We start from the raw sequence: 19,455 nt of genomic DNA, 5'->3' as shown, positions 1-19,455 counted from the left end.
TTATTAAAAACCAATATGATCTGAAAATGCACATAGTAAGTTTTCAAGCCTTAAGATGATCTGTAGAAAACTCTGTGATATTTAACTACTCCAGCATCCCCTACTGCCCTGTTCTCCAATCACCACACAAGTTTGAACAATCACACTAATTTCCCAGACTACTTGGTCCTAAAAGCAAGGCTCTCTGGAAAAGATTTTAATTTTTTATAATGCATCATTAAGGCTTTTTATTCGCTAAGCCTCCAGAAAATACACGTAACAATCCTTTCTTGATGTTAGTTTGAACTTTACATCAAAGTTAATGCCTTTAGCTACAATTATAATTGCAGTCTGATTAATTTTCTAATTTTCTCTTCCAATACAGCATGTGAAATACTATCCTGAAAGAGGAAAGAATATAATAAACCCAAGAATGCACCACTGCAACACACTTTGTCTTGAATCACAGTGATCAAATGCTACTTGCAATGCAACATAATTTTTACCTACCTGTGTACATAACCCATCTGATGGACACTGTGAATGGCTAAAACCAATTCTGCAAGATAAAACTGCACCATACTCTCATCTAGTTGATCCTCATATCGGTTTAAGAGTGACAGCAAGTCCCCTCCAGGCTGATACTCCATAACCTACATGTAATTTTAAGGGAACAGATATAGCTCATGTATACAAAAGATATTTCATTCAACTCCTCCATGTTACACTGGGAACATACCAAACAGCAGCACGTATGACAGGAAGATTTCCTGAACATGAGCTCATTTTAACCATCACATTACTCTTAAACATAATAATGACAACAGTGTTCAAAAGAGGAGAAAAGAAGCAAAAATCAAACATTACCAAGTAGAGATTTTTCTTGTCTTGAAATGCATATTGCAACTGTGGAATCCACGGACTGGTGCTTTGAGATAATATACTGCGTTCTTCCTCAAAAAATGACACCTATATAAAAAGGAAGTGTTCAGTTACATCACAGTGAAGAGGACTTAGAATCTCCTAGTTCCAGAAAGATTTGAGTCTGTACCAAAGGCACTCATCACCCAAAAAATGACACAGAAAATATTAAATGCTATTTCCTTGTGAGGTGCACCTTTAAAAAAAGTAATTTTACTCCTCTGTGTTTTCAGCTAACCTTCCACCTTCTGCTGTCAGCTTGCTTTCAGCTGAATAGCCCCTGCAGCAAAGGCCAGCTTCCCTTTCAAACTGGTGAAGCATATACCAGTCTAGAGTGCACTCTTAGCTGACCTCATGTGGACTGGCTCTAATAAAATAAAACTAATCTCAAAAAGCATCAGACAAGCAAAAAAGAAGCTAGAGCAATTGTGGGGCAGTAGCTTAGCTCTAATTCAGTGATACATTCAGTGTAGCATATTCAAATACAAGGTTTTCTTGAAATCATCCTCTAGCAACTATTTAATTATTCAAATGTGCAGCCAGACAATAAGAAAGTAATTTTGTTACAGAGATACTGCAAGTTCATTTAAATCATCATTCTCTGCTTTCACTGAACTACAGTCAGCAAGACTGGGGAAGTGTCATATTGAGGATATTAGCATATTCTTTGCCTTCTTGTCAGCCAGTGCCATAGCAAGAGTCATTTCAGTTTATCTTCATTCCTGATAGCCATGGATCCCGGAAGCAACCTAACTGCACCATATTTGGGGAAGACTGACACAGCTATTACTGTATAAACCCACAAGGTCTTTTCATGGAGTATCTGTCCTACTTGTCATCTCACGTCACTGAAAGATTAACTTCTGTTTCTCACCAAACTATAACAACCTCTATTATCCCCTTTTTAAGTTTTCAAGTAACACATTTCTCAAGCTAGTGAGAGGCTCTCCATAAAAATCCAGTACCCAGTTTGCCTTCACACCCACTCTTGACATTCTACATCACTCTTTAAAATCAAAAAAACCAAAACACCAAAAAATGACAACTTAACAAATAGATTGCCTAGACATTGTACCATTCTCAAACTCATCAATACTGATGCAGTGTTTTCTTCATCAGCTTTTTCTTGTCTTACAATCAGATAAGTTCCTTAAGACAAGGGCATTTTTGCAGTTGGATGGCATCTCACCCAACAAATTCATAGTTTGGCTTTTAAACATAGCAAAACTACATACAAATCTATGACTTCACTGAAACATAAGGTGATCCTTTTCAAAACACACTTTTAACCTAATTCAAATACCAGTGACAGAAAAGGAAATGTTCAACACATTGTAACTTATTATTCTGCTGTCATAGCAGAAGAATATACATACTTGCTCCTGGGCCAACAAGGACTCCTTGCTCATCACCTTCATAGCATACACATCACCAGTAACTTTCTCTCTTACTACTTTTACTTCTCCAAAGTGACCAGAGCCAACCACACTCTTTACTTCAAAATCCTTCACACTGGGTTGCAGTTCCCTTAGTTCAGCTATAGCCTCTGCATCTATAAAAATAAAAAACTTATTTTTACATTTGCCAACTGGCATTTCAGAGCAAGCATAACATCAAACATGAAGAAGAAAAAAAAACTTTAGGTCCAGGATCTCAGGAAATGTTGAATCATTCCAGAATATGCTTCTTAAAAAAAAACCACACCACAGGATGCACAAGAACAAGGAAAGACTGGATTAATGTACAGCTAAGGCTGAAATATCGCACACGCGAAAGAATCAGGAAATATTAAGACAGTTCCCATAGCAACCATAGCACTGTCCCATTCATAACATCATAGGCTGATAGCCTCTTTTGTTTCTAATCCCTTTCCAATACGAAGTGTACCCCCCAGACACCTTGGCTTGACCCAGCCGAGCTCTCCGAGCCAAGTGGCAGGGTTGCCTCCTCTGCCTGTGGGAGGCACTAGTCCATTGTCTAACAAATAACTGTTCACATTTCAGAAAGGCAGTTCAAGCTTCTCCTCCGGACTAGTTTCAGCGAGCATGCATTGTGACAATCAGTTGCTTATCAGTACACACTGATAATCAGTTGCTCACGGTAGATTGTGCTAAAAATTCTTCAGACTAGCAGATAGTGACTGCACTAATAACAGGCAGAAACAGTTGAACTGTTACAGAGAGAGTAATGAGTTACTTTTAACTAAGTGCCTTTTGAGCAAATCTTACCAGAAAAAAATATGAACCTTTGTTTTAATTTTCCCCAAAAGGAATCTGAGCACATTCCCAGTAAAATATTTACTGTACCAGACATTACTTTTCTGAAGCACTAAATTACTGTTTATGAGTTACACATGCAAATTTAAACAACACATGAAATTCAAAAGATTACTGAAAGAGCCAAGGATTATCAAGTTCCTTTTCTAGAATTGTTTTTCTCATACTTCTAGTCACTGTCCTGCTCTCAACTTCTGTCATCCTTCTGTTGTGCATACAGCAAAGCAGACAGTGCCTGCCCAAGTATATAGCACAGGCTACGAAGGATGCACAATCAAGTCACAGCACTGCAAGAGCCACTTTCATCTGACTTTTGTGGACATGAACAAACCTCTACCAAGGCTGCCAAGATCCCCTTTGCAATATTCAGTCCGTCCCCAAAAAGCCAGATGTTCAACATCCAAGGATTATCATCATTGATGAGTCAAAGCACTAAAGTATTATTTAAACATTCATGACATCTGAAAATCAGTATAAATAAACTTACATTTCTTGACAAACTTGGCAACATGTTTAATTTTCATTAAAGCAGGGTTTCTGCATTCTTCAAAAAGAACGAATAAAGAATCAAGGATGCCTTCTCGAGAGAGAGGAGACATCTGCTGTTGAGTCACAAAGAGTGGTTTCCCCTGGAAAAAAAAAAGGCATCAGCAGATGGAGCCTCCAACAACAACAAAAAGCCTCAAATCAATAACATATGTATAGAGTAGATAACATACTATTCATTTTAAAACCACTACTTCAGAAATTAGACAAATTACATCAAAAGTGTGAGGTAAATAAATCCATTTGCTACATCTATCTGCAGCAGCTGCCTAAGGTATTTTACTGTTAGACAATGCAATCCTCTTAAGACTGTTAGTGCTCAAATCGCTTTCCTGAATCTACATCCTGCAGATGACTCTGACTGGCTTCTTTCTTGACATTGTATCATGTGGGTTTTTTTCATGGTACAAATAGCCATCTGAATTAATATTAGCTCTAGAAGGAAAAGCTGATGAAGCTCAGATGGCCAAACAGCAGCTGGTTAGGTAAACAGATCTCATGACAAACCCTCAGCTACATCACCCACGAAAAAACACAGATTACAGGACACTGCATGCAACACTTCATCTTTATGTGGGAAAATCCACTTGGGCTAAACCACTGCCAGATGCACTTAAACCTAAGATCAAGCACTACCCAGTGAACTTTGTGCAAAGTAGCTACACACTTTGAACTGAAAGTTATTCCCTTCTTTTGCTCCTCCTCTGAAAAACCAGGAAGGCACACTTTGAGTGTCCACACAAACAAACAATACAGTATGGTAATGCTGCTGGGTGTGGGCACTGATGAATCCAACTAATCGGTTAATCCCAGGCCAGACACTCTACCTGATAGAGCAGATTTAGCCGAGAAATTCGGCTGGTGATGGGTTCCATTGATCCTGCCTCCACCGGATTTCGCGTACCGCATTTAAACTTCAACATCTTTACAGCCTATCTTCTACAGAAGACACCTGTAAAAGAAAACAAAGACTTTCAAGCAAAAGCTTTTGGACAGGTAACTTTAAACAACAAAGGGAGATGAGAGAGGTTACAAATTAAGCGGTATTTGCATTTCCTCGGAGACAACATTTATTAAGACTAGCACGTCTGAGTGCGGCACCAATTAACGTGTTTGGGGAAGGGCAAGGAAAGGGAACCGCTGCAGACAGAAAACAAGTCCTAACGGAGCACAGCCCACCGAACGCTGCTGCCTCCCGCAGCCGCGGCTCCCAAATCCCCTCAGCGCCGGCGGCTTCCAGCCGTCCCACGCCCCCCCGCGCCCCGCTCCGCACCTGCCGCCCTGCTTTGCCGCCATGCAGGTTTGAACGCGGCGCAGGGCGGACCCAAGCGCCATCACTTCCGCTAACGCGCACCGCCCGCCCCCGCCTCGGCGAATCCCGAGGCCGACCTGCGGAAGCGCAGCCGGCAGGAGCGGGGCCTCCCCGGAGGAGGTGCAGAGGCCCCCGGGGACGCCATTGGTGCGCCACGCCCCGGGGCGGCGCCGGTAACGGTTCCTAACCGTCTCTCTGGGGGTGCCTGTGGCTTGCCTGTCTGCGTGCCGCGGAGGGGTTAGGCTGCCTGGGGGTGCTGTGCGCAGTTGCTGGCTCCCTCCCTCGGGGTTTGCTGGGCAGCCGGCAAGGGGCTGCGGAGGGGAAAGCGAAGGAGGTGGAAGGGAAGACAGAGCAAGGTCCTGGCTGTGCTAAGCCGGGTACGAGCAGTGCCAGGTCGCGGCTGTGGGTACTGCGGCGTTCGGTGGCTGAAGTGCCGCTTGCCAGCAAAGTGCACGCCGCTTGATTTGTGCTTTACCTCCTCTTTGCCAAGTGTTAACAGGCCAAAATGACTCAATAGTCCTGTCTGGAGCCAGTTCCACCGTAGACTAGATGTCATGGCTGGCAGCTGCTAACTGCCTGGTAGGGCAGCCAGAGGGGAAATAAAAATGTTTGCAGAAGCTTCAAATCTCTCTGTAAAATGCGTATTTGGTTTCTGTGTCCCACTTTACTTATATTTTCTTTAATGATAGGCGCAGACATTTTATTCTCGTGTAAGGTAATTAGCTTTCAAGTGAAGCACCGGTGGAAGTGCTCCAGCTCGGCCTCCCCTCCAAAGCGCCTACGTGCCATCCATCAAAATGCCAGGCGGAGAGCAGCATGACCTTGTTTAACAATGGAACAGCGCAGTGGTGCCTGCGGAGAGCATCAGCATGAAGCCCTGATGCTATCTCAAACATCACAGTTATGCAAAACACAGGACACTCTTACCAAGTGCAGCTCATTGTTACACAGTGTCTTGGCAGGAGGAGGCTGGTAACAGGTGACGGGGTTCCTTAAAAAAATAATCACGCTGCTGCGTAGTGACATAAAACAAGATGTTTTGCTATCCAGCAATCATTTTAATTATGCTAATACTGGCTTGGCATCTAGCTGATAAAGTAGCACACGGATGGATTTACTGTATTATAACTTAATGCAAATCATCTCACAGATCTGCTTCCTTCCACCTCGGTCCCCCTGGAACACTGACATATTTTCGGTGTACTTCTTGTCTCAAATTTACATATCCAGGTTCATTTCAAGTTACTAAATCTGAAAGAGTTTTTAAAATCTATTCTATTCCCTACTACTACCTGCACTGTCAATTTACATTTTGGATTTGCTGTCGTATTTTATGTCTTATCTACAAGGATGAGGCACAGGAGAGATCAGCCCTTGAAAAGAAAGGCAATAGAGAGCTTCCTTTTCATAAACTGGTCCATTTTCATGCTAGCACATGTTAGTAGAATACTACATCCTGCCTTGTTATTTGGAACCTTGCCATGTCTAAGGGTACTCTGTCCTAGGCTTTGGACAAGACTTATAGTCTGCGACCCAAACTTTATGCTCCTCTGCTTTAACGTTTCTCCAGCCTACCTTGTCCTGCACAAATGTCAGTAGCCCACTCCCCTCTTTCAACTGCTGAAATGACTGATAAATGTCTGCACTGTTTCTAAGGGCACTTGGGAAATTACCTTATCTGTACATTAGATGTAGAAAATGAGGGAAACAGAAAAGCTGGAGTCTCTTTCTGATAGTCCATTTCCATCTTGTGTTCAAATACTAAAGTGTGGCTCATCTTCTGCAGGATGGTGTGTAACAGCTGATCCACAAACTGAATGACAGTAAGGGTCTTTAAAGCTTCCTTCTCATCCACATTAGGCTGCCTTCTCCCTTCTACAACCTGAACATTGCCTTTGGCTCTCCCACAAAATACCTCATCTTCAGCCAGCCAGGTGAACTGCTTGGCTAACAAGTCTGCCTCAGCTGGGCAGCTGGCCTCTCAACTGCCCAGTGGGCTCAACAATGGTATGAGTTTAGTTGCTATGGTTTTCATGTTTATAACTTATTTTTTTTCAATTAAAGATTTCTTCTTTGTGTGCTGTTGAATCCTTGCAAGTGCAAGTAAGGAAGCTGGCTGTCAAAAGCATTGTTTGGGACAGTGACAGTTTTCCTCCTAATTTAGGTGAGGGCTCAGGTTATATGAGTTCCCTTGGAGGAGGCCTTTAAACATGTTTTGCAGGAAGCAGCCAGGTAGGAGAAGATAACTTACTGGGTTTCCTTCTTTGCTGCTGTGTAAAAGACTCCTGTAATCAAGAGCATCTACCAGCAAAATGAAATAGCAGCATAATAATACAGGTGCACCAGGAGTGTTATCAAACATTAAGAAGCTGAAGTGGCAGATGGAGAAGAGAGGGAAAAGATGTACAGTTTCAGTGACAAAACCTCAGTACCCACTTCTGAAGCCTCAGGTAAAAATAATAAATACCTTTTCAGAAGAAAACATTTTTCTTTAAATTGCTAATCTGAAGTCTTCAAAAGTGATGATTCCTCCATATTTTTATCCAAAGCAATCACAGTACACTAGTTCTTCGTCTTTAGAATGGTCAGATTATATATTGCTTCTTGATCTTGACAGCTGCTGCTGTGGATGACCTCACTTAATTTAAAGGATCATCAGGAGACCTGCAATTGTACAAAACAAGAGCTTATTCCCTCCTATTAATTTAATAGGCCACTCAAAAGCATAACAGAATGTAATAGCTCTGTGATTTCCCCTAACCAGGTCCCAGTATGGTCCTCAACATGTTTTGACATCTCACCCTACATTGAATTAGTTGCCATTTTTTGTTTGGTTGGGTTTTTTTTTGTTATAAGAGCAGGGGTTTTCCTTTATTTCCCTGGCCAAAATTCTCCTCCCTTGTGCTGTCAATAGTGTGCCAAGGTGACCATGTTAACACCCTGCAGGCTTGCTTGGGGTTTAAGTCACTAAATAAATGTAAAACTAAAGATCAGGCATCAAGTATGCCATTTTTTTGAAAAGAACCTAGCACTTAGCATGACCATAAAGCTATTTTTTGTTCTACCTTGGAAATGTCTTCATCTCTGTCATTTCCAGATTTTAATTTGTTAATTTGGACTGATGGCAGTTTGTAGCCTAGGCTTCCAGAGTACATGGGCCTCAAAAATAAATCCTCTTCTTTGGTGAGTCTTCTGTTGAATGCTATGGCTGGCCTTTATCATAGTCTATATAGGCATGAAACCAAAATTCTCTCTGTTCCTTTCTCTGACTTACCAGTATTTAAAAGATCTTGCCATAAACCAACTTCTCCCTTGTTTTTCCTAGCCCTAACCCTGATCACTGGGTTATCACTTTGTGTATCAAAATAAAGGGTTAAACTTGGCTGACCTGACCTATTATCATTCACCCTTGCTAATAATAGCTCTCACCATTGCTTAATGGGACCTAACCAATCCTTAGATATTAGGCACACTCTTTTCCACCTTTTTTTTCCTCCAAACTATCACAAAATATCCACCTTAGATATAATAGTCACATACACTACTGGGGATGGAGGTTTTTGCACAATACATGTTCAGGAATAAGGATTATGACAGAGGTAAGTAAATTCCTTTTCAGAGAGAGATGAAGGCAAGGAGAAATAGTCAACAGGAGAACAATCATTGGCTTCCTTCTGCAGTCATTTTAATTTCCTCCTTAGACTTTTTTGGAAGAAGACCACTCTGCAACCATTCTCCTAGGGTAAGCAGAAAGGAAATGAGACTTTCAAAGACCTAAGTGGCTGTTAGGTGACTTCACTAGACATTAGGTACAGAGCTGTATCTGATCATATTCTTCAAGATTGTTTTAATTGAAATATTAAAGGACTTTTTTGCTTATATTAGCAATATGCTAATAGTAGCATTATATAAGTGCTAATGTTCACTGGGGGGGTGTTCTACTTTGCTTTCTTCTTTACATTTACAGAAGTAAAACTCATTGAAATAGTGTTTTAAATGCACACAGGAGCCTCTCTGTTAGATACACATTATAAATACAAAGCCATCACCTAGCTTCATGTCTTTCTAGCAATGCAAACAGGCATGGGATGCTCTTCAGCCTTAACCCCAACTTTGAGGATCCCTCATTCCAGCACACACTGCTCCATGACTACACGTGTTTTCCTACCAAACTCTCCTAACATATAGTCATATGTTCAACATCTCTGTAAGCCAAAACACAACCAGGCTAAATTTCTCATGTGACCAAAATAAAATGGTTACTGAATTCAGCCACTAATAATCCCTTTTTTTTTTTCCCCCACGTGTCAACTGAGCATTTAACCACAATTTATCCTAAACCAAATAGCTCAGTTCTTTCTGGAGAAACAAAGTGTTAACTTTTAGATGCAATGAAATGCAAATGGTCTTTTCCATATCTCAGCTCCAGGCTTCCTTTGTGCTATCACAGGAACACCCCTGGTACCACAAAAACTGGTTTAGAGAAAGCAATTTATAAAACCTCACGATCTGTCAAGACACATGAATATTGATGTATTCACATTAACATCTCCTGGTGCAGCTGAAAACTAAATTTGTCATGACTTAATGGGAATTATATGTTGCAGAGCAACAAGTGACAGGGACTTAATTAAATCTGAATTGATAGAGTATCTGAACAACTATAACAAACGTATTATTTTGTTTTAAATGTAGCTGAAGAACTACTTGTATGTTTTCATTGATGTGGGAAGGGAAGCAATCTTGAACTCTGCTTTAGAAGATAAAACCTACAATGAGACAGGCACAGTTTATCATCTGGATATTGCTCTGGAATTTAGACACTGCAATCGTGTAAAATGGCCGTATCAAATTGTGTTTTACCTACTTTCCAAAAGAAGCTATGAACTGAGATACCTCTATCTATAGTGCAGATACCAAATCCATTTGAGAGCACAATTAAAAAATATTCCAATCTAATCTTGGTCCTAAGATGAATGCATTTTAGATGTTCACAGGAGGACTTTTTTCTTTGCCTTAAATCCACAGGAAAGACACCCTCGAGTTTACTACAACAATAATTTGCTTGCTTGGAGCTTTGATTTGGTTGTCATCAGCATTTCATTACCATGTGCTGGAATTCTATTTAGAAACCTGGCATTCCCCACCCCACTGTGGGCTGCAGAACACTCTGTATCCTGATTTGTGGTGAATGAATTTCTGACTCAATCCAGTCAATGCACTATATTTGGAAACTGGAAATCTGACCATCATCAAGGAAGAGTGCCTATAAAGATTAATTCTCTCTTAATATAAGCAGTAGGCTCTTAGCTGATCTCTGTCCCTGAGATCAGCCAGAAACAGAGATGTGCCAGACAGACATCTCCCTATCCAATATTGATGAGTAGCAGAGCTGCGCATACCTATAAATCTCTTTGGCTGACTTCCAGAAAGGTGTAAGAATGTGAATTAATTTAGGAGTTAGATAGATGGCATCGAAACTGTGTGTGAAAATTACTCACATGTTGCTTTACCATCGTGATTTGGGGGAGAACAGTTCTAGTTGCTTGGTGTTTTCTGGAATAAATGAGGTTACTTTGATGTTGAAACTACACCATGTAACAAAATAGTAGGCAACCTTCTGGGGAGGAAAACATCACTAAATCAGTTTTCTTCTCTAGAGGAAAACATACCCCTTTTTGAAAGGAAGGCTTTTGATAGTTTGTTTGGGAGGTTGTTTTGGGGTTTTGTTTTTCTTCTTTTTCAATAGGTCAGTTCAATGCCAGTTGCAAACTGAATTCAGATGGGAAGAGCCTGCTTATATCAAACCCACACACTGAGGCAATTGCTCCAGTTGCCTCTGCTATAGAAGTCCTTGGGGTGCATTAGGTGCTTTCCTGCAGCCCTGCCTTGGCTTACAGATGTACCTACACTCTGCTACAGAGTTCCAAGATTTGTTATCTAAAAGCCAAGTAAAGTCACTTGCTCTTAACTACAGTTTAGTGAAACAAATGCTGTCAGACTGAAGCATCAAAATTAAGTATTAAAATGGATTAAACAAAATACATCTGTTAAAATTATGTAAGCTCTTCAAAAAACCCCAACACTTTTTACTAACTGTGGTGAATTAAAATACAGAAGTAGAAAGGGCTTCTTCATATAACCAAACTTTAAAAGATACCCCCAAAAAAAGCAATGTCCTTAATTTTTTTTTCCAAAAATCCCATTAAACAATGATCTGTACATTGCAGCCTTAATAGTCATTGGTGGCAAGAGTGAACAGGGTAGAAAAGAACAACAGTAGCACTTTGTACAGAGTGTAAGTAAAAGCATCAGCTGAGGCAGTGACAGCTACACAGCTTTCATGTAGAAGGACTCTTCCAGGTAAGACTAAAAGGAGTTTTCAATATGTTTGCCTGTCTATTTTTTCATTTGGAATCACGATTTTGGTCCTTTACAGATTTAACATGTTCCTGCTCTGAGTGGGTGTGCTCATTCCTGTCTTGAAGAACTCTGCAATGACAGCCTACATGTTACTTTATTTAATTCTTCTAGAATTAGTTCTATACTGTTTGCTTGGAGGCCAAGGAATATTTCACAGTGATTATTGTAGGATTCTGATTTTTTAAACAGCTCTTCCATGTTAAGAGTTGTGATGAATAAGTGATAAAGAGAAAACACTGACAAACAGCAAAGTAACTTCATGTTCACATAGGAATTAAATGAGAATTTCTGGCTGTACTGCAGGGTCCTGCATAGTCAAATTGCACTTTTCAGAGCATGGTTCACAATTCCTGATGGCGATTGGCCTGACTCACATTATTTTCTTACACTTAAAATTCCTTTGCTTCTTTGGGAAGAAAAGGCTACCAAACCCAGTATATTCTTTCTCAATAAAAGGAAACATGGTGGGAGGTTGTTGCAATGATACAGTGTTCACGATCTGCCAAGGAAATGCATTTAGCCATTTTTAGCCAAAGGCTGGGTGCTAAAATACTTGAAAGAGGAGCAGAAGCTCCATTCAGAAGTGCCTGTGGAATAATCATCTCCTGAAACAAAGGGTTAAAAACACTTTTCTTTTTTTCCCTGTGTTTTTAAAGTACTACAAATGAACTTAAAGTTTTTTAAATCACTTATTTTTTAAGAAGTGGGTTTATGGTACTGTTTTGAATTCTTCTAAACTTGAATGAATTACATAAGTACTGAGGTAGAATATGTTCTACTTTCTGCTCTTCCCATCATTCAGCTATCCAGCTTGCCTCAGTCTTGTGCATTGATACTCTGAAATCCTAAAAAGGATCAGATGCAGCATTTACAAATTGTGCCAGTGGATGAAAAGAGATAACAGCAATTACTGTCTTGGGAACAAAGGGAGAGGTGCAGACTTGTTGGGGCATAGTAGGTATTGTCAATTCTTAAACCTTTTAAATGCAAGGCAGAAAGCTTTTCATATCAAACTATTATCAGAAAGAGCCTAACAGCCAACCTCATAATGACTAAAAGAAATAAAAAAGGTAAGTTCTTGTTATTTGCTAACAACCTTGCTAAAGCAGAACACCATTTAAAATCCTCCAGAAGACAGCAGTAAAAGCAGTGGAGGAAGCTAGCTGCATTCTGCATCATCTTAACCCACCATGAACAGATACCAGGAAATAAAGACTTGACTTTGTGGAATACAGGATGCTAGAATAAAAGAGTATTTGTACAGTCTCCATAGCTTGTTGCATCTCTGTCTTCTCTATATTCTCTGGGGTTTCATTGTGATGGCTCTCAGTACCCCAACATGAAAAGATCATCTCATTCCTGTGAATAAGATCAGCTCTTTATTTTTTGAAATGGGTTCTTTAAATCCTACTGGTTTTCTGTTTTACCAGGCTGTGATTTTTCAGCATCAACCAGGCACAGACAGGCAATGCTGGCAGCAGTGTTCAACATCTGTGTAGAGTCTGCTAAAGGATAGCTATGCTAGAATCAGACATCCCACTTTATATGTAACCTCTTGGGGCAAAAATGTCATCACAGCATTCAAAAGCATCCAATGAAGAGCTGATACAAGGTATTTAAAAATTAGGAAGTTGCAGGTACAAGCCTGCCCTGTCCTCACCACCCTGTCCACAACTGCCCAGCTGTGGTACAAACAGCAAGACTCATAGCTCCCACTGCAGGACTCCAGAGTACCAATACATCAGAAAATGGCAACTGCTTTTGTAAGGGGCAATTTCTACCCAAGTTGCATATAAATTGCACGTTGTTGGTAGATTGATGCTCTCTTGCTTCATCTGCACTGTGCTTTGTGCCAAAACCACAAGACTGCAGGGCTTCAGTCATAAAGAAGAAAATAATCAATAAGCCTGGGCAGCTTGTGACGCTCAGTGACAGATTTTCACTGCCTAGATGGCTGTATTTTAATCTAGACCAAAATAGTTAATACCACACTTGCATGCAAAAAGAAGTCATCTGCTTTTTATCTAATGTGTAATTCAATAATGCCTATAATTGATCTTCATTGACAGTTTATGCAAGCTCACTCACCCACATTGCACATATTGTGCTTCCTGACATAATTCCCAACATAGACTATGATATTTCAACAGAGGAAGCTTGTTAAATCAGGTCAAACAAAATAAAGAATCAAAACCTGCTGCAAGTCCTTGCAGCTGTCTGTCTTTTCACCTTCATCTCACTACCTGCCCCCTACACTCCCCAAAAACAAAAAAATCCTAACTATTGTTGGGTTTGTAAAAAATAGGGGGGGGGAGTTTTGTTAAATGCTGATGGGCTTCAGGAAAAAAAATATATCTGATTTTTTCCCCCCTAGGTGCTTGACTATTACTGTTGATCAGGCATAACTGCCAGTCATTATTGTTTCCACATGGTGTCCTTGGAAGTGCTATGAATATTCTAATGATCTGCTGGAGTAAAAGAACCCTAAATCGATTTCCAGTTAATGAGACACTACTTCTGAGATAGGCCAATAAGGGACATTTTCTCTGATAGACAAAGGAACACCAAAATTAGGGAGGTGATAACAGATCTTCAGGTGTCTGAAAGAGCGATGGGTGATTTCAGAGAAACACAAACAACAGATGCACTTCCCATTTACAATTCTTGTTAAAAAAAGAGGACCATAATGTTTCTGGTTTATAAACAGTCAGTTGCCTAACCAGCATTCTCCAGCTATTTCAGATGACTCTTATTCTCCAATGAACTGATGTACAGGGAATTTAACAGACTGACAACTAAAGGACACAATTAGCTGTAGCAGAAAGCCAGACAAAGTTAAACAGAAGCACACTAAAATACCAGACACAAAAGGCTGTAAGACCATTTCCAGGGCATATGCTAGCACAGAGGAGCTTTGGTTTAATTTTCTATAAATAGAACTACAACTCCAACTTTTTAAACACAGCATTATTTGAAGGTCAAAGTGAGGCATTTTTCTAGAAATGGAGATCTCTTTATTACAGGTTTTCTTTCCAGCTGTAAGACCTTATTCTATAGCAGCTGAGCAAATGATACCCATAAATAACCCCTTCACCCATAAGCCCTTATCAACTGGGAGTAGGCTCTTGGGCTAACCACTGACTGTGCTGCTGAATGATTTCCAATTTCAGATGGCCATAACACTTCAGGTCAGTTATGCTACACCTTACTGAGCCAGTAAGTCATCAAGAGAAAAAGGGAAGCAACCAAGCGTGGCACATGTGCAGGCACAATAAAAATCACAATAGCCTGCTCTTACTATTCACATCCACAGCAAGTTCCTAGGGAGGCTTCTGCACAGGAGAGGGATGTTGGTGTGCTCTGAAGAGCAAGACAGTATTTCATGAGCTCTGCAGATGTATTGTTTCATATGGAAGCACGTTCTTTTGCCCACTGAGTAACTTCTGGAACACTGAACAAACAAAAACACTTGAAGGGCAAACCCATAAATATTTCAGTTCTTTGTATATAGGTTACTCTTTTGGGGTTAAAGGATGGAATAAAGCTGACACAGCCTGTATCCCGCCTGTCACTGGCCCTGAATAGCACACAGCTGACCCAGGGAGTAGCAATGATTACCAGCTCCAGGCCAGACTGTCTAGCACAGCCAAGCCAGAGCCTCTTTTGGGAGGATACTCAGGAGTGCTTTTGAAGGCAGCTTCTTCCCTTTTGGCCTGTGCTAAAACGTCTTAATTTGGGGAATGAATATTCCTCTATCTATACAGTGTCTGAATCAATTAAATTCTTCCTATAAGGGTACATCTGACACAAAAGAGAATGACTTAAACATGCAAAAATATACATTCATTGTAACTAAAATGTTCTTTCAATAGTAAAGTGTTTCTAAAAGAAACCAGATACCCAAGAACGAAAGGAAGTTATACAAGTTAGCCCATAGCACTGAAATAATGCATATAAGATGACTTTTGATGGCTCCTCTTTTCCTGCACAAGGCTGTTTTCATGTGATTCAAAAGATCTTGCCAGGCAAAGGCCTGAAAGCTTTAGAAAACAACCTGATCTCCAAGAGAGAGGAGAATGACAGTCCAAAGCATGACAGGTATGAAAGGGCAATCAGCCAAGCTGAGCTCTGCTGGAAAGTCTGAATTGCTGTAAGATTTTATCACAGTCCCTGTGTCTGAGATGAAAGGCCATCACAGAAGCAAAATATGCACACAATCTCCATATCATTTCTCAGCTGCATGTCAAAGTATTCATCAATCCCAGTGAATAGTATTTGGCTTCATGTTTGCCAGATCTCTTGTTTGCCACGTTGCAGGTCACACTGCAACCCCATGAGGAAAGCTGACTGTGAACTCAGATCAAGACTGCCCTAAGTGTTCATAAATGTCCTTCCTGATGAGACTGACCTTGCCTGGCCTTAGCAGGCATGAAATGCTGTAAAGCAGCACTTAAACGTGAGAAACAAGAATAGAAGATGTTCTGTTAAGGTAATATTCATACCTAAAATACACCCCCATATAGATTATGTGTGGGTGAATATTAGATTTAAGCAGTTAATTGAATGCTGAACATGTTAGTGACAAAAATGGTCTATGCACTTCCTAAAACATCTAGAATTAGGCAAAGCAATAGTATCGGAAAGGGAAGAGAAAGACAAAGGAAACTTTATCTTAAGGTTTATTTTTAGGTCATATATTGAATGAATGTTTGGCTTTTCCACATAACACCCACACACATGCAGCAAAGCAAAGATTCTGATGAATGTGATAGAGTATCACAACTTTCTCTATACTTTTTTTCATGTAATGTAGTTAGTTAATTAGATCTCCTCTGATCAATCATTGAATTATCTCTTCAAAAGGCATTATGATATTATGAGAGTGCCTTGCAGCAATTAAACACTTTGATTTTTCTGTCCTAACATATTTACAGCTACTATGAACTGGATCATCCAAGCACGACTAAAGAAATGCTTTCTTAAACTACAAGCACAATTTATCTCACCATTAAATGAAATTATCAGTAAAATGGCTGTAATATAGATTCATCCTCTCCCTTTCTCCTTAAAGACTAACCACTTTCATATTTTCCATGTGTCTTATGTTTTGATCTCAGGCTCTGTGTAGCACTGACCTTCTCTCTTGCTCTTCTTCAGTTTATCTCTTTTAATATCATCACAGTTAGACATGTGTGACTTCAGCTGTGTTACAGGGTCTCCTTTCTTCATCCTCAGGAGTCTGTCTCAAAAACCAAAAAGTGTAGTCATGACAGGAAGACACTAACAGGATCTCTTTTGTTTTCCTCTTGTGGCTAGGCTCTTGAACAAGAATTGTGATATTAGGGTTCAGATTGTAGGTCACATCTGTAACAAGAGTACAGACTGAAAAATGATCTGCTGCAGAGTAGCCCTGTGGAGAGTGCTGGTGAATAACATCCACGTGACAGAATGTGCCCTTGTGGCCAATGGGATCCTGGGGTGTATTAAGAGAGTATCCAGCAGATCAAGGGAGTTTCTCCTCTCCCTCTACTCTGCCCTGGTGAGACCTTGAGTACTGCTATTCTTGAACACTGCTTTCAGTTTTGGGCTCCCCAAGTTAAGAGGGACAGGGATCAGCTGGAGAAGGTCCAGCAGAGGGCTATGAGGATGACTACGGGACTGGAGCAGTGCCTGATGAGGAGAGGCTGAGGGACCTGGGGCTGCTTAGTCTGGAGAAGAGAAGACTGAGAGAGGACAGTGTTCCCCTAAGACTTACATTACTATAGTTTCTATGAAGAGCTTTGGACTCCTTGGAAAGCAGAGAGCTTGGGAAGAAATGGCATGTAATTTTTGAAAATACCTAGTTTTGCTGCCTCTCCAAAATCAGATGACATTGCATGTATGCTATTGAGAGATCTTTACACAAGGTCTTAGAGAAGCATTCTTAGGCCAGCAGTAAAGCAGGCAAATAAAAAAGCTTTGTGATGGGTTACAGTGGATCCCTCCCCCAGTAGAGTAAATTCACTACAACTCAAAGTTGTGCTTCTGTTAGTGATACAAGTCCTCAAATAGAGAGAAAAAATGCTCCCCCCTCCCCCCTTTTTTTTTTAAACAGCATAAATGATGGGAATTAATTTCATTTTTAATCTTAAAGTAAGACATTTGCCAGATGAAAAAGAGCTGAGCTCCAGTATAGGAAGTTCTGCAGTTGTCTTCCCAGCAGGATAGTGCAGTCTGCAGGTAATTAAACAACAGAAACCAGTAACCATAATTCAACAAGGTGTCAAAGCTATTATTTGGCATTTTTTTCTCTTGAAAACTCTTATTCATAAAACTTCACTTTAAATGGAAGTCACTCATAGCAGGTTTTATTTCATTACAAATTGTTCTCATACAGCAGTATGTAACCACATTAAAAAAGAGTAAACACACACAATCCCTTTTGCCACCAGCCAAGGCTGACCTGCACTCTTACAAAGTCTGATGGGTTGAATCTGAATGTGCTACCTGTTATGTGCGCAGCAGACCCCAGGGAGATGAGAAACCAGTCTGGCAGCTCTGCATGCTGTGAAGTGGAAAGGTACTGACAAACAAGCCAGCAACTAGAATGAGAAGATACTGGAGTTTAATTTTTCTAGAGATATTAAGACCTGTTTTTTTTAATAGCAAGGTTGATTACAACCCCAAAATTAAACCCCATGGCTCACACAGGGAAACAAATTACTATCTGGAAGCTCTTTCTGTAGTACTTGCAGTGCTCCCCATGGCCAGGCTGGCAGAGGGAAGAGATATCCAAGAGCCTTCCAGAGTCAAGATGAGGAGAAGTTCCTGCTTCAGACCATCCTGGAGAGTCACTTGTCCTGGGACCTGAGGGGCTGATGCCCCTGTGCAGCCCCTGTCTTGTGGCATTCATGGACATTGCCCAGAAGACTCATGAGCTACTATTCAGTATTTACTCAATATTAAGAAGCCATACCTGACTTTTCCAGCTTAAACTGTTATGGGCAGGATGAAAAACAAGGCTATTTCCAAGTACAATCCTGCTACCAGAACACAGACTGGTAGACATCTACCCTGCCTGGCCTCTGCATCCAGGTGCCAGAAGGATCAGACATTTAACTTCAGGCTCAAGATGAATGTGTATAAGGTGACAATGCTCCTTTTAGTGACTGAACTGTTTACAGTTTGAAAGCATGAAAAAGCAAAATGATGCTGGGGAATAGCACTGACTAACTCATGCTAATGCAAGGTCCTTCAACCATATAGAATAAGCTTCAGTTAATGAAGAGCAACTTAATTACTTCTGTTCAATGGTTTTCCACCTACATATTTATTGTAGTTCGTGCTCTTGAAAAGCACTGATGAAACAGCTCTGGAGATGAAAGGTTGCTGCAGAAACTCTTTCTGAAAACTGCTGTGCTGCATATCCAGGATGCCTCCCTCTAGGCAGCACTGTCTGGCTCTTAATGATGTGACAGTTCAGGCTCTGAATTTTTTTCCAGTAAATAAAGGGATCCCTTCACACCAGGTGAAAGGGTAGGTTTTGTTTGAACAAAATACCCCAAACAAAAAACTCTTTAAGGGTGTGAATTCCTTTTACCTTAGAATCATAGAATCAGTCAAGGTTGGAAGGGATCACAAGGACCATCTAGTTCCAACCTCCCTGCCATGGGCAGGGACACCCTACTCTAGATCAGGCTGGCCAGAGCCTCATCCACCCTGGCCTTGAACACCTCCAGGGATGGAGCCTCAACCACCTCTCTCACCTTGAGGCAAGAATCTAGAAGTAGATGGGAAAGAAACTCTTGCACACACAGCCTCTGTGAAACATGTAAATGATTCAACAGAAGCGAGAAGTTCTTGTCTCAGACTATCACTCTCTTATAGTGTCTAGTCCCTTATAAATCTTCATCTCAAAGACAAAAGGACATAACCCTCCTTCCACATGCAGCATTGGCCACAGCATGGCCAGGGCTGGGCTCATGAGCCCTGTAGGTAGAACACAGACATGTTCTTCAA

The 19,455-nt window shown here is 40.7% G+C and overlaps 1 protein-coding gene across 9 annotated transcripts in view; it reads right to left on the bottom strand.

Annotated features, from left to right (window-relative positions):
- The window catches only part of CIT (citron rho-interacting serine/threonine kinase), a 116,856-nt gene that overhangs the window by 68,499 nt on the left and 28,902 nt on the right, over window positions 1–19,455 (bottom strand). For 8 of the 9 annotated variants that reach the window (XM_064169064.1, XM_064169065.1, XM_064169069.1 and 5 more), the window contains exons 1-5: window positions 4,550–4,660; window positions 3,664–3,805; window positions 2,277–2,452; window positions 847–948; window positions 490–632 (exon numbers count right to left, since the gene is read on the bottom strand). In XM_064169064.1, coding sequence (XP_064025134.1) covers window positions 490–632; window positions 847–948; window positions 2,277–2,452; window positions 3,664–3,805; window positions 4,550–4,645 — 659 coding nt within the window. In that variant the 5' untranslated portion in view covers window positions 4,646–4,660. Of the gene's footprint in view, window positions 1–489; window positions 633–846; window positions 949–2,276; window positions 2,453–3,663; window positions 3,806–4,549; window positions 4,675–7,501; window positions 7,699–16,592; window positions 16,697–19,455 lie in introns of those variants that run through there. The other variant, XM_064169062.1, reaches the window with a different exon arrangement.

This window comes from Pogoniulus pusillus, chromosome 30, assembly GCF_015220805.1.
Source record: "Pogoniulus pusillus isolate bPogPus1 chromosome 30, bPogPus1.pri, whole genome shotgun sequence".
Taxonomy (NCBI): domain Eukaryota; kingdom Metazoa; phylum Chordata; class Aves; order Piciformes; family Lybiidae; genus Pogoniulus; species Pogoniulus pusillus.
This window is presented reverse-complemented; position numbering and strand designations above follow the sequence as displayed.